General features: G+C 35.5%; 1 protein-coding gene across 1 annotated transcript; it reads right to left on the minus strand.

Annotated features, from left to right (window-relative positions):
- Positions 1–1,060: 1,060 nt before the first annotated feature.
- NBN (nibrin) lies at positions 1,061–15,250 on the minus strand (the record flags this gene model as incomplete). The annotated part of the gene is made up of 11 exons (XM_010183511.1): positions 1,061–1,091; positions 4,606–4,655; positions 5,671–5,784; positions 6,782–6,937; positions 8,375–8,464; positions 9,612–10,081; positions 10,350–10,624; positions 11,081–11,222; positions 13,495–13,595; positions 14,691–14,878; positions 15,133–15,250. Coding segments are annotated over 11 exons (1,735 nt in total), but the record flags the coding sequence as incomplete, so codon positions are not given.
- Between the last annotated feature and the right edge of the window lie 163 nt (positions 15,251–15,413).

Raw genomic sequence — 15,413 nt, forward strand, 5'->3', positions numbered from 1 at the left:
CCCCTCCACTTGATTCCCAGAACCTATCAAACCCTAACTTGAGTCTCATTACAAATAAAAATAACTACAGAATATGAGACATCATTATATCAGAATGTACACATCTACAGAATGTAGAAAGTTGTTTCTCATTTAATACCACAGGAAAGTACATAGAGTCTCAGGGTTCTCAGAGTCACAGAGTCTCAGAAGGTTCTCACCATGTAACTTTTGGGCTTTCTGTATACATTTTTTGTTCTTAAACAGCCAAGCACAACACACTTCTATTTGCAAAGGAAAGGAAATATGCAGAGAAAGAAACTACTTGCCTCTCTCTCCCTTCCCAGAGACCAAAATTAAAATGGTGGTTGCTGTTGCAAATGTTTTTTTGTATCTTTTCCTGAGTTTCTAAGTGTTTCTAGTCTGACTGTAGGCTGCTCCACAAACACTGAAGATTGGAAAATTAACAGGGCAAAAATCACTGAATTCTAGAATTCAAACATTTGTTTCAAATCTGTCATCACACAGAATTGGTGGCTGGCTAAAAATCATTTAATGTCACCAAGTTCAAAAATAGGAAGAAGCTTGAATGTACCAATATTAAATACTTCTTGTTTACTAGATACAAATTTAAAGTTTGGTCTAACTTATTTATGAAGTCTTCAAAAACCTCCACCTCAAGACAAAACTGACAACATACAATAATCTAATTGACAAAGCCTTTCTGAAAAGAAAAAAGCATGATGCCAATTTCCTTTCTTTTCCCCAAAAATAACATCATTAGCAATAATAAGCAAACATTAGAAACAAATGGCCTATAATGAAACCCTCAGTAACTACAGTATTTTACTGAGCATTACTCTGAAGCAAGTAACGTTAAGGTCTTGAAAATGTGCAATCTGTAAGTATCAAGCAGTGAAAGAAACTTTTTCTTTAATAAAAGCAAGACTTAAAAACAAGCCTTACAATAACGGATAACTCAAATGGTCATACAGAGCTGCATGTATTACAGACTGTAGCCAGCAAACCGAAGGAACAGAAAGCAGATGTTGCTAGAGTCACTGTAAATTCACATCACAATTTATCTTCTCCTTTTCACATTAGGATCATACCTGCAACAAAAAAGAAGATTTGTCACAAATAGGTAAAACTTATCGATACTCAAAGTTAACAATGTGACGTAAATAATTATTATAAAAAATAATTTTAAAATATTTATAACAAGAGATTCGGCAGTATTCAGTCCTTTCTCTGACTGCACTTCTATAATTAACTACAGTTGTTTCAATTTGACTGAAGGATGCATAGCTAGAAGCTGGGCATGAAATAGAGATACCCTTTCCTAAAATTTTCACTGATTTTCTAACTGCTTAAAATCTTCAACTCTGATGCATGAACAAGTTTATCCAAACCTTCAATGTCTCACCATTAAGTTCCTACTAAAAAAACCAAACCAAACCCAACCCAAACCAACAAACAAAACAGAAGGGCAGGGAAGGGAAAAGATACTGGAAGGGAAAGGATACTGTATATTCACACCAATGTACAACATTTGGCCACTACTCGTTCAGACAATACCCTCTTGCTGCTTCTGACTCCAACATAAAGCAGTTCCTTGCCTTACCTTCCCCTTTATACAGTTTCTGGTTCCTTTTTAGTAATTTAAATCTACTTTCCAGACATAGTAAGTTACTTGATTTACTGCAATATGCTTATAGGTTGCCTCTGCCTGACACTAATATCCCTTAGGCCTGCTCTTTCTCTCCATTTGTGCTTCATCTCCCAAAATCCTGTGTCACTTATTTGAAATTCTAACGTGTTTCGTATTCATGCATGAATAACTTATGGACACAACTGAATGATCAGGCAGTTTTATTTCCACTAATTCTGCTCTCATTCATCAAGACTTTTTTTGCTTAGACAGGAAAATGTGACAACTTATGAGCCAAATCACATCACTACATAACTAGAAAGGTATTAGAAGTCACCACTGTTGCTATACAGCTCAAACTTCTGGCAAAAATGAAACGTGTACCCTTTGAAAGAAATCCTCTATTATTAACTGTTAATTATCAGAGCAAGCTTTTATTGCAGCAAAGTTTTCTGAATGGCTCCTATACATGTTGATGTGCAGTATCATACTTCTTTACTAGTAATTTGGACCAAAAAATCCCTCTTCACCATACACATTTTTCTGCCTAAATGCACAATTTTTAGTGTTGGTCAAGTGCATGGCAAGTGAGACATTAAACAGAGGTTGCTTGTTTCCTCACAAAACGTCTAAGAAAATAATGAAATATTTACTAAACAAAATGAGATTCTTATATTAAATCTCAAAGCATTTCTTTAAATTTATTGCTATAGCATTGTAACATACTAGTTCTAACATTTAAGTATGTCCTGGACACCAAATCCTATTTTTTGGAGGTGAAGGAGGGGGAAAATGAGCAGACAGGAAAAGGAGATGATATGTGACAGAAACCTGCCAGCAGGACACCAACAGCTTCAGCCCTGTGACTGCCTATGGAGATGCTGACACTGCCATTCATGAACATATTTTTATGCCATCTCCTCCACCTTATCTCCAGCCATTTTCCACGTTAAATGAAGCCTGCATGATGTTTTCAAGACAGAAAGAAATCCAGTAACATTATCAGAGAAAAGAAACATACAGTGCCTGTGGCCTGCAGTGGAAAAAAGATGACAGGGATTCCACTCCTGTGAGCAAATGCACAAAGAAACAAAAGACCTTGCTGGGAACAGGGAGTGAGGGATATAAAGGGCTGTTGCTGAACATAACCCATTTATCCATAATCTGATCAGATAGCAGGAGATGCCTTCCTTTCCTCCTCTGTCTCAGTATGGACTCAGGAGCAGTCGAGGGCCCAGATTTTCTTTCCGGCTCATGTTTACCTTGGAGTACTGCATGACTCTTTCTAATGGCATCTTCAAACGCCATTTTCATGGAAAACTGCAGCTGTTAACATTAGCATTACGTCAAGCAGTTTTACTCAGGATTATGGACAAAATTAGAAGTAGGGTTACAAAACGCTGAACATTAAACTGCGTGTTTTAATATTTTTGATTGTGGAAACTTCTGAGTACAACCATCCTAAATAAATTAGAGTTGAGGTAAAAACTTTTATAAGCATGAATGCATGCAAATTATTTAAGTTTCCACTGCTGTGTTTTGAAAGGCTAAAATTAATCAAGGCATTTTGAACTAGTTAATGTTTCGGCACAGCAATCAAGCTGCACCATGTTTTTATAAATGTTTTCATAACTGACATGTTTAAAGGTTGTATTACAGGTGTAAAAACGGCATAAAGTGGCAAACATGTCTTGGAACTCTTTTAATTAGAAAGTGGTTATAGATCTTTAAATTAGAATTACAGTTGAAAGTAACTGGACAAGAAATCAACCAAAGGAAAATTCTCTTTCAAATGACAGACTAGGGAAAGCAGTACACAACTGAAGTGAGAGTTACTGCAAGAAAACTGCTGAAACAGACTGTATTTTAGAGGAAAATACGAGTTACGGCAAAAAGCAATGCAAACAGCCAAGGTGAACCTAGACCTACCAAAAAGCTCTCTCAAACTCCTGTGACATAAGCACTGATTACGACAGAATTAATGACTCTACTACACCGTCAAAAACATAGAACAATTGGTGTAAAAAATGCCTCCTCTCAGTCTGAAAACTGGAAAGGTGGTAAGGCATTGCATGAGTTCCTAACAAGCAAAATAAACAGGCAGGAGATCTTTAATTCTGAATGGGTTTGAAAGCAGCTTAAGGTCTCAAAAATGAGGGACACAGAGGGGCCATACTGAAAGATTTACTCAGGGGTGTTTATTTTAGTTTTTTGGTTTAACTTCTGGGAATCTATCTAGTAATAGAACAAAGGGGAATAGTTTTAAACTGGAAGAGAGTAGATTTAGACTAGATTATTAGAAAGAATTTCTTCACTCTGAGGGTGGTGAGACACTGGCACAGGTTGCCCAGGGAAGTTGTGGATGCCCCTTCCGTGGAAATGTTCAGGGCCAGGCTGGACAGGGCTTTGGGCAACCTGGTCTGGTGGGAGGTGTCCCTGCCCATGGCAGTGGACTGGGTGATCTTTAAGGTCCCTTCCAATCTAAACCATTCTATGATTCTATGACTCTATGAATCATAGCTTCAAAGATTATAAAAAAAAGAAAGGCAGTCCTGCTAATCACTTTTTCCACAGAACCGGTATTCTGTTGCTTTAGCTCCCTCAAGTGACTCAGCACAGGGACACACAAGTGCCATGACCAGAATGAAACAGTGGCAGACACCATCACAGATCAGATAACCAGCTTAATTGTAAGAGGAAAACACTTTGTTAGGCTCTAGCAAACATTAGTGGTGGAAAGCCTGACCCCAGAATAAATTCCAGCCTTTGGATGTAGTAGCAAGTCCGAATGAAATTAGAAGCTTAAGGCCTAAAAGTTTTGAGATAAGTTGTTGCACCTTTTTGGGTATATTCTGTATGTGGAATTTTGAACAGAACAGTCAGAGCAGTCTTTTACAGAATTGGAATTTGTCCAAAAAAAGATGTGATGCAAAAAAAATACACTTTTTCTCAGTACAAACATACAAAACTCTTACCTAAATAGATCATCAGCAAGTGATTCTTCTCTTGCAAGACGGTTCTGTTCCTGAGAAAAGGAGTTTATTCAATATTTGATGTTAAGGATGAAGCTAATGAACAATATAGAAGAGCAACATATTCTTGCACTAACAGTTTTTCCCTGAAGAAATAAGTTCTCTAACTAGTCCATTCATTGTGTGTTCACATTAGGTGCTGTATTTCACTACTCAAGTTTGGCTACTGCTACCAACTAATGGAACGGATTAGTTCGTACAATATATGAATTCTGGTCAGAAATACGTTTTTTTGGGTTTTAAGCATAATTATACAAATAGGGAAATTTTTATCCCATCACTGGTGCATAAAGAGAATTGTAATTAGCATTATCCATGCCCAGGGATTTAAAAAAAAAACAAAAATAATCAAAGAGTGTTGATGTCACAGGATCTCAGTCAGGCTGTGGAAACAGAGTATGACTCATCAGCAAGTAGTTTTAAAGACACTATTGGAAAATAAAAGTGCTAGAGAACTGCTATAATAAAATATAATAATTTTTACAACATTTACATACATAGGTGAAGATTTTTACAATAGAAAAATATTAAACTTCTTACTATATCTCTTCAGTATACTTCAACAGAATTTTACTCAGATATCTTCTGTTCAAGACTAGAATATCAATTATACTGTATTAACAATTTGAACAGTTAACCATACAGAAATTCTTTTTAGCTCCTTGTCACATTTTTAGAAGTCACAAGTTTCCATACTGCTTATTTTGCTTCTTAAAAAAAAGATCACTGTCCTCTAGGTTACTGACTTTGCTTTAAAATCGGTATTTTTTATTATCAATGTTGCACGTAAAAATGAATTCAAATAATCAGCAAAAAGATGAGCCTTATGTCTGTCTGAAAGTAACTTTTCTAATGTGTACGTTCCTACAAGCATGCGTGGACAGCTAAACGGCTGAGGTTTTGCTTCAAAAATACAATTCTGAAGTACTTCAGTAGTGACCACAGGTTGGTATGACAACTTACGTAATAAAGATGATCAAACAAAAACTTGAAAAGATAATTCCTTACCTCCATTTCTTGCCTTAACCAGTCTTCTAGCTCTGAATTCTTTCTAGCATGGTGAGCAATCAAATCAGATCCTCCAATAATGTATGGAAGTTGTCCTGACCCTGGATAAGCTACCTGGTGGACAATAAATTCTTAAAAGTTACAATACAAGGCAAACACGCTGTAAGTAAAAGGTCTGTTTTAACAAATTCAGAAAGTCTACTCTGATATCACAGAAGGTCAGTCAGTCCTCCTTTGAATAACATTTATCAGAGATCCTATTTAAAGGACATTTAAGTGAAAAAAGCATTTACAGAAAGCTAGTAAGTCCCTCCTTTTACCAAAAGAAACAAAAGTTAGCTGATAAACCACTCATATTAAATTAAATCCAACAGTATATTAAATGGAGTCTGAAAACATTATAAATTTATTTTTACTCATAGATTCTATTTTATATCAGAGTGCATAAGCATCTCTTACAAAATGGTGGAAAACTACTATCAGAAATTTAAAATGTTATCTAAAATGAGAGCACACTCCCAGAAAGCTGGAAGTTGCATTATGTACCTCACACTCTCTACATACAGTATTTTACTGAAATGCATTTCTGCATTTTTTTCCCCTATATTTTTAATATGAGCTGAAGTGGTATTTTTACACTGAACACTAAGAATCTTCTTGAAATTATCTTCCGGATCCAAGTAAGCAATAAGCTTTTATAAGATACTAGATTTAGTCATATTTAGAAATCAAAGATTCATGAGATAAAAGTGCAAGATTCTGAATCAGCGTATGCTTTATATGTAAGGTCTTTGGAGAAGTCAAATTGGTAGCTTTTGGAGGTACAGCCGAAAGTTGTGGTAGGCATCACTTAACTTACTCCAAGTAACAGCTTAGTATAGAGTGCAAGTATCTAAATAATCTAGCGCAAGGTAAGCCTTTGTCAGCCTGGTACATCTTCAGTCAATCAGCAAAATATTCATTGACAGTATATGGTATTTCAGTTGTCTCTTTCTGTAGTTATTATCCATTTAAAAAAAGAAAAAGCGTTCATATTTCTGCAACTTTAAGGCAATACTTCTTAGTGTTTTCAAACAGTGCCACCTTATGACCATTTCAAATACACACTGACCTTTTTGAACATTTTGAAATTCTTCTTTCCCCCATAGCTGCTATTTCTAGTAAGCAGACTGTTCCGTCTTGGATGGCTGACAACCAGCGATCTGAATTCAGTTAACAGCAGTCTGCTGGGAAGATTGCTGGAGTCATCCTGCAGATCACCGCGGTGCTTATGTGGGAAGAAAAAGGAAGGAGCACTTCAAGTGTATAAACAGACATACAGCGTATCTAACAGTATAAACTTCAGAGAAAGAAAGTATCGTGAGTACAGCCAAGGCAAAAAGTTCAGATTACAAAAGGGTGAGGAGAAGCAGCCACAGTGTTAGAAGCCAAAAAGATGGCTCCTTATAAGCCTCCTTATATACTACCAATGGAGCAGGGAACTCAGTAAATTTATTTCACTTATATTGAAAAGACAAGATAATTAAGAACTGCAGTAATAATAATGAAGTCAGTGTACTTCAATTGCACTAGGATTTTACTTCACAATAAAAATTCAATTAAGAATTCCCCCCCCCTCCTCAAATTGGCTATTTACTTTTTTTCCCCCCAAATCTCTCCTCTCCACCTTGTCTCTTACATGGACTGATTTAATCAAGTGTGCTTACTCTAATGAAAACTCCATTAACTGAAGACAAAATTGAACACCTTCAGCTCAGTTCTAGCCTACAGATTTACCATTCAGGCCAAATTTAGGGCTGTAAGCTAGATCTGATCAATGAAGCAACTTTTCCTTGTACATGGGAATGCTCATATGCCAGCAAGTTTGCATGCACACTTTGCTGCTTGAGGCTAGATCTATGTGGCTTAAAAAGCAAGTCTGGGTGCAGGACAAGTTCACAAGTAACGTTAAATAACCTTCAAGGACAGCTCCAGCCCAGATGCAGTACAGTTGTTTTATAGCAAGGTATGAACTAGAAGTCCCTTCATCTGAGCTGACCCTGCACTTCGTTATAATGACACAGCATCCCCTCTTCTTGGACCGTTTTCTGTACATGTGCAAAAAAGTTTATCCTGCCCCTTGCTGACTGGATACACACTCTTATCTCTTCATACTCTTTACCTTTCAGTTTCATTGAGCCTTGTCTCCTTTTCCTCTGCCTCACTGCACTCCCAGCAATTCTCCCCTTCTTCCTCCATTCATCTCACCTATAACAAAGTTAGCACACTGTTTACTCTTAATCAGCGTATGTTACATCTATTTGCTCATTGGCCCATCTCTTCCATTCTAGTTGTAATCTCCTTAGAGCAGACAGGGAGATTACATTCTTGTCTGGTCTTTAAGCAGCAACCTAACAAAAACAGCAGCACAAGTATTAACCTCATTGAAGGGTCAATACAATTACATTAGGTTCCTATAGTGTCAGTCATCTTATGTATCCACCCAAATGCCAATACAAAAGCACACAGGTGAACTACAGATTGCTCTGTCTTTCCACAGTCAATAAACTGGACTGTACTATTCAAATTTACATGTGATTATTTTAAGGAGTACAATCTACAGAACCTCCTTTACCCTGAAATAGGATCTACAAACACTATGTTCTTAAAAGCAAAATTTTGAGAAACATTACAAAATACATCAAAGTTTGCTGCTGAAACTTAGAATTATCTTGTTTCTTACCAAGACTGGTGGCTCTTGCTTGATCTCCATTTTCATTTTTGAAGTTAGAACTGATCCAAGTTCATCTTCTTTCTATTTGATTAAAAATTATTTAAAATGTAACACTGCAATTTTTCTCTACAAGTATAAGACTTTTCTTTTAAAAAATGCCTGTAACACAAAAACTTATAGCATTATAAGGAAGTCCAAAATTCACATTTTGCCAGGAGCAAGCTCCAGTAAAGTATCAAAAGAGCACTAAGCTGGTCTGAGCTAAGGATGCACAGACAATTACTAATTCTCACCTCATCCAAGCTGTCTCGCAAATTCCAATTACTCAGTTATACATTAAAACTTTATTATTACAGTATTTCAAAACTGTCTACACTGTATATGAACTGTCTGGGCAGTAAGCTCTTATATATTTAAAGAAACAAAAATTAAACCTGTTCCTTCTCTCTTATTCCCCTCTGCATTGTTAGTGGTTTACTTTACTAGAGCTTTCAACATTGTTTGTAGAGGAAAACCTGCTTTTGGGTTATTTTTCTCCATGAAGCAGCTACTGTTAACTCAAAAAAATCTATTGTTTCCTTCATTTCTCTTAGAAAATTCCCTTATTCCCAAAACCAAAAATCAAATAAATAATAAAATTAATCACAAGCCATGTTCTTGTTTTTTGTTTGCTTGCTTTCTGTTTTGGCTGGGTTTTATTGGTTTTGTTTTGGGCTTTTTTTGTTTGCTCTGTTGGTTTTTTAAGAGGATTAAAGTGATTTGAATTGCCTCATTCAGGAATTTTAATAATCCTTCACATGACATCCAGAGATTCTATTTGGAAGATGTTGGGTTTCTTAAAATTCATTACATAAAGATAATATAATTATTATTGTAATATAAATATCAACATTAAAATTAACACAGCATCATACAACATGAGAAGTTTTTCTTGGACCAAAGAAGCAAAAAGAAAGGAAAACCTTCAGAATACAAGCAGCTTTCAATTCACAAAGAAACAGTATCCTGAAAAATTTGAAAACATTCAGACAGGTGTAACACTGCAATGTTCTCATGTAATAGAGAGATCACGTCAAGTTTTTGTTCAGAGGGATGTGAGACGTTTAAGCAAACCAAGTTTACAAAGCCACTTTCTGCACGTAGGCAGCCTCACCCTTAAAGGAGCAACCTGCATCCTTCTAACAGTTGTAAATTTCAAGATGAGGCACACGAGAAGAATGTAACTTACCAATATTTTATTCTCCTCTTTCTGCTTTGCATTTACTTCTTGAATTCTGCTGCCTTTGTCTTCCAAACATCTCTTTTTCTGTGCATTTCCTTGAGCTACCCGGTCATGATCTGCCATTTGATCTTCCCAGTCTACGTCTCTGCTTCCAAACACAATTTCTAGTGCCTCTGTATCTTCAGATAAATCGTCCAACTCCTTCCTCTTCTTTGGTGCATGCTTTTCACTAGAAGTAGTTTTGCTGTCTGTTTTATCACTTGCTAGTTTGCCGCTTTCCCTCGTAAGCTTTATACCTGTGTCTTCTAATGCAAAATTTGGGGTTGGGTCCAGAATGTTCCTTTCCTTTTGATGCTGTTCTGCTTTGCTGTTCCCCACTGACGAAGCTGTGGGTTCAGAGCACTTGGAAACAGGCGATGACCTTTTCTCCAGTTTTGCTAGTTTGGGTACAGATGTTTCTTCTCCTTCAAAAATCCCTTAGTCAGAAAGTAATTACAAAAGAAAGAAATTACAAAAGCATTTTTAATATGACTAGCTGCATCCACAACATGACAGCTTCCCAGGTTTTCAGTGACTGCATTGTGAAATTTGAACATAAGTACCCTTGAGGAAAAGTTTGCCATTAAGAGTAAGCTGATCTAAAAATCTTTAAGTATGTTTTGAATTAAATTAACATCCCTCGAGTTAAAATTATTTTCCAGAAACAGCACCAACATAACAATAAGGCAAGTAATGTCAAGAACATTTCATCATACCTTTTTCTAGCTACGGGGAAGTAATTTGTAATTGAGTTAGACTGGTGACGTGAAGCACACTCACTAGGTTTACCAGCTTCTGAAATTTTAGATGGCGAGACAGGATGGCTTTTTTGACTAAATCCAGATGTTCTGTTCACTCTAGGTATCAATGTTCCAGCATTTACACTGCCACTTGTGCTAGGGTGTTTCTTTACAGCAGTTATATCCTGGAAAGCCATTTTCCCTTGTCTATCCACTTGGGGAGTATTCTCTATCTCCATACTACATTAAAGAGAAAAAAATATTAAGTGAACGCACAAGAAGTTATCACAGAGTTACACTGTAGAAAACCACTTTTTAAAAAAAGCTGCGCTTGTACTTTGAACGTACTTATAAACAATATAAATGTGCTTAAACCAAACTGTAAAATCCACTATGATAAATATATTTTTCTAATTGTGAAATGGCTTGAAAATTTGTAATACTTAAGACAGTCAAATCAGGTACGTAGTATCTACATTTGTATATGAGAGTCTCATCTAAGTCCTATGGGATGCTTTCTGTTATCTACCACTCAAAACCAGAAATTATCTCACTGCAGACAAGTGAAAGCAATTTAGTGTGTGCCATTTCTAACACCATACATTTTTGTCCACAGTAATGATACAGTTCCTCTGTCACTAAAGATTGCTTTATTTGCAAGTATTAGCTTAGAAACTATTTCAATGAATACTTTACCATGTCTGCTCTCCTATTTCTGTATCAGCTACATATACCATGCTGTTATCTGCAGCAGTTGGCATTATGGTTTCATTCACAGCCAAACTCTGAGAAATGGCTCGCCCTACAACAGCTGATGCAGGAGTACTTTTAGTTACAGCTGCAAGATCAACACAAGAGAAGAATTAAAAGGTTAACATCAAATCTGTGTTTCTTTGCGCATGTTATATAACATGTGCATCACTAACTGATCAGGTGAGACTTTTGTAAAATAGTCTTAAAGGAGTTTTAATAAGAGAATTAAGCAGATTTATTAATTCAAAAAAACCTGAAAGAAACTGTTTTAAAGGACTACATTCTGAGATTCAGTTTTACTTAAACATTTCTACTGAATGGTACAGAACTCTGCTTAAATAAAAATGAAACACAATGGGAAATCATATATTAATATGGACATAATGTAATTAATAAATCATGCAATATATATTTTATTTAAAACTGTCAGAACACAAAATTCCTTACATTTACTGCTTTATGATGATTAATATATTTAGAATCATTTCTACTAATACAGAACCAATATTTGCTAACAAAAAAAAAAATAAATGCCTTCTACAACCAATTCCTCATAATCATAGGATGGTTTCGGTTGGAAAAGACCTTTATGATCATCGAGTCCAACCATCAATCCAGGCCTAAGTTAGTCCTCATAGTCCCCATAAGTCAGGGGACTGCCTTAAAACATAATTTGCTGCTTTTTTAGTTACTAGTATTATTTCTCCATAAACCAGAAAAAAAAGAGCATATATAACATCCTTTATATTATCTATCATTTCACTTGTGTTTGTCTTCATATACTAATGTCTTCTCCAAAGTCTGAGGATACTAATATTTATCATTTTTACATGTATCATTGTGTTTCTATATACACTTTTTTTATTACTACTCATCTCTCAGTCATTTCCATTCTTCCTGTATTTCATTCTGATTGAGACTGCGATAACAGTATTATCCTTTCAGATAACCTTCATCCTTCATACGTTCATTCATTTTTCCCCATCGTTATAACCTATAGAGCAATAGCCTACAGACACATCTGGGTCTCCTCAAGCAACTACATCCCATGTATGTTGCTATTTGTTGTTTAGAGAGAAGATCAGAGGAAGTAGTCATCTTGTTTACAATCCCTTTGATTTGCACCACATAGTTTTTTTAATAACTTCCAAACGGCAGCATTTGTTCCCTCTTAGCAAATGAAGTGTAAAAATAGCTACCTTCAAAAGCCTGATATACAGATCATTTACACAATTCAGCCAGACAACTTGATTTTTATCCAGCACTTCTGATTTATTCAGATGTCTGCAGGGTCAGTATCTTTACATTTAATCTGAGAATTAATTTATTTTGTATTTTTTTCTAAACTAACTGGATAGAAAACAGATCACATACAAGTTACTCATATGAGAATATCAGTGAACCAAAATATTTTTCAGAGCTCTGCCAGTACTGCATGTATATAGTTTTCTCTTCAGAATACATTTTTAATAACTAATAATCCTCTACGAAAGGACAAATTTATGAAGGTTCTGTTTGATTTTTAAAAATTGTAGGAATTGCTCCCCAATACAGCACTTTGTAGAAGAAACTAGAACTAAAATTATACACACAACTCTGACAGATTTATAGAAACAAAAATACAGATTAACAATTTTAGAAGAGGCTTGAAAAGATAATCAGACCAACCAAAACTCTGTCTCTCAAAGATTTTTATTACTACTGTATTAGCAAATACAAGTTAAGTTTCAAGTCAAGACTTGGAATATCCACCCTCAAACTATTAATTTACAAATATGGCAATCATTTCTTGTTGTTTTTATTTCCCACATCAAGATTACATTTGGCTTTGAACTGGGTGGAAGGTGGTTGTATTTTGCTAAAGCAATGTCCTTTACAAATTTGTAAAGGAAGTCTTTACAAATTAATTCCGTTCTTATTCTCTCAATTTCCAACATTCACCTTTTACCTCTCTGTTACCTCAGTCTTTTCAGAAAAGACAGAACAGCATGAAATTCAAAGAATCACAGGCATATTAATTCAGTGGCCGCTAAAAAGGTAAACTTCAAAAGACTGTTTCAAAGTACCTTTCCTTTAAAGATCAATGTACTATGTGTCTGCTTTATACACTGATTTTAGATCTGCTACTTTTATTTAGATCTAAGAATCATACGATTTTCACTGCAGTTTACTGCAAGACCATTAAAACCCAATTACTTCTTCAGACTTGTATACATTTTTCATACAGTGTCATTCTATTTTAGTGGTCTTGCAAAACAAAACAAAAGAACTTGAACACTAGCAGTTGACACCTCCGTACAAAAAGAAATACAGCTTCTTTAATGCTGTTAACTTATTGCCTCCCTTCTTCCAATTACCTTTATTACCAGGCTGCTTTTGAGGGTTGCAGTATTTTTCCGTAGACATGAAGATAACTGCCAATCCAATTTCTGCCTCTGGAATAGCCCTGAGATCCTTGCTGTTAACATACAAATAAAGGAAAAAAAAGTTTCTCTGTACAAAGATGAACAGGCAAAAGGGCACAGATTTGACAAAGTACAAAATGTTCCATTCTTCCTCTCAAAAAACATCAGTCTACACTATAATTTTTCACAATACAGGAAGTCAGCATAATTATCCACCATTACACCCATGTCACATAAGTGTGAACTTCTATGTTTCCCGTTGCTGTAGCCACTGTATTGTCCCAGTAATTCAGCCAATGCATCTCTCCCTACCTGATTTCTGGGCTAAATCAGTTGGGTTAAATCCAACTGTGTTCTACCTCCCATTCAAAAACGTGTGTGAACGGAAAAGTGTCTTGAAAGATCTGAGAACTTCTTGCAGGTCAGTGTGGTGCGCACACACCTCTTCTGTACTACAGCCGTGAGAAGCACTTGGGTACATTTTGCTCTGCTTAGCAGGAAAATTCAGGAAAACTACGTTTATATACTAGGTTAAGGACTGGGGTTTTGTTTTCTTTGTTTTAATAAAATGGCATCATGAAATTTCTAACATTTAATGAAATAAGCAGTCTGCTCTCAGACAAAACCTATCACCAAATCAAAAACTGATTTTCATTAAACAGAAGCTGCTCTTCAGAAATACTGTATGCAAATAAATAGACAGCAGTGAACCACATGATCTCAAGGTGTCATCTCATCTGTTTTTCATAAAATATGTATATTTATTTAAAAATCATATATTACCTATTTTCCACTCTTAGAATATATTAATTTTTTACTTATTTTATGTAGAAGGAAAAACCACTTGCTGTCTTTAATTTGAAAGCAGCTTCATTACAATAATTTTTTGTAGAAATGAATTCTCCAAAAAGAAAAGCAAACAAACAAAAAACCAACCACCACCAACAAAACACTAAAGTCTCATCAAATCCTCACAGGACTACCTAGACTTTTCTTTCCCACTTTAAGAAATTGCTAAATATTTCAAGCAATGAAGAAAATGCCCTCTTCAGAAGCATCCTACGCTTACCTGTATGCAAACACCATGACTAAATCTCTGCATAAATTTTGAAATTACACTACCACTGTACAAGAGAATAATGCTGCACCTTTGCAAGACATTCAGAATGGAATCAGTCCAGTTTCTGGAGCCAGATCCTGAGATCTGAGAGTTTGTCAACCCCACATCAACAACACAAACTTCAGGAGATTCTAGTAAAGAGGTTTCTTTTCTTCCTTCTGTCATTAGCCTTGTTTCCCCTCCTCCAAGAATAACTGCTGGACCCAGTTTCTTGTGCTAAAAAGAGAATGCAAATTAAAAAAAATTGAAATACAATCAATTCAGAAGTATCGGCATAAGGATTATCACCGATGCAGATGTGTTCCGTTTCTCTCCCTGCACTTCCTCTTGCTTAGGCCACTGTACTGTAAGAAGATAAATACACAAAAATCCTTCTTTCCTGATGAACCCAGAATGAGTGAGAATTCACAGAGAACAGAATCTGTACATAGCTACCCCTGTAACTTTTTTGCAATGCAAAGTCTGATTACCTGCTTGGCAGTTAGAAATACAAAAGTTTTTCCACTGAATATTTTTTTCCTTTCAGGATGCTCAGATAAATCCAGTTTTTCAGCGCCAATGGAAGGCTCATCAACTGGAGGATAAAAGCTGCAAGAAAAGAAAATTAAAGTTACAGAATTCAGAGTTACCTATCAGTACTGACTCATAGTCCTTTTCTGTTTTAGAGTAAAGCTCTGAAGTTAAAATACTACATTGCTCTGTTAAAACTATTAATATAAAAACTATCTTATATAGAAAATAAAAAAATATT

Source organism: Mesitornis unicolor, unplaced genomic scaffold (assembly GCF_000695765.1).
Source record: "Mesitornis unicolor isolate BGI_N332 unplaced genomic scaffold, ASM69576v1 scaffold54074, whole genome shotgun sequence".
Taxonomy (NCBI): Eukaryota; Metazoa; Chordata; class Aves; order Mesitornithiformes; family Mesitornithidae; genus Mesitornis; species Mesitornis unicolor.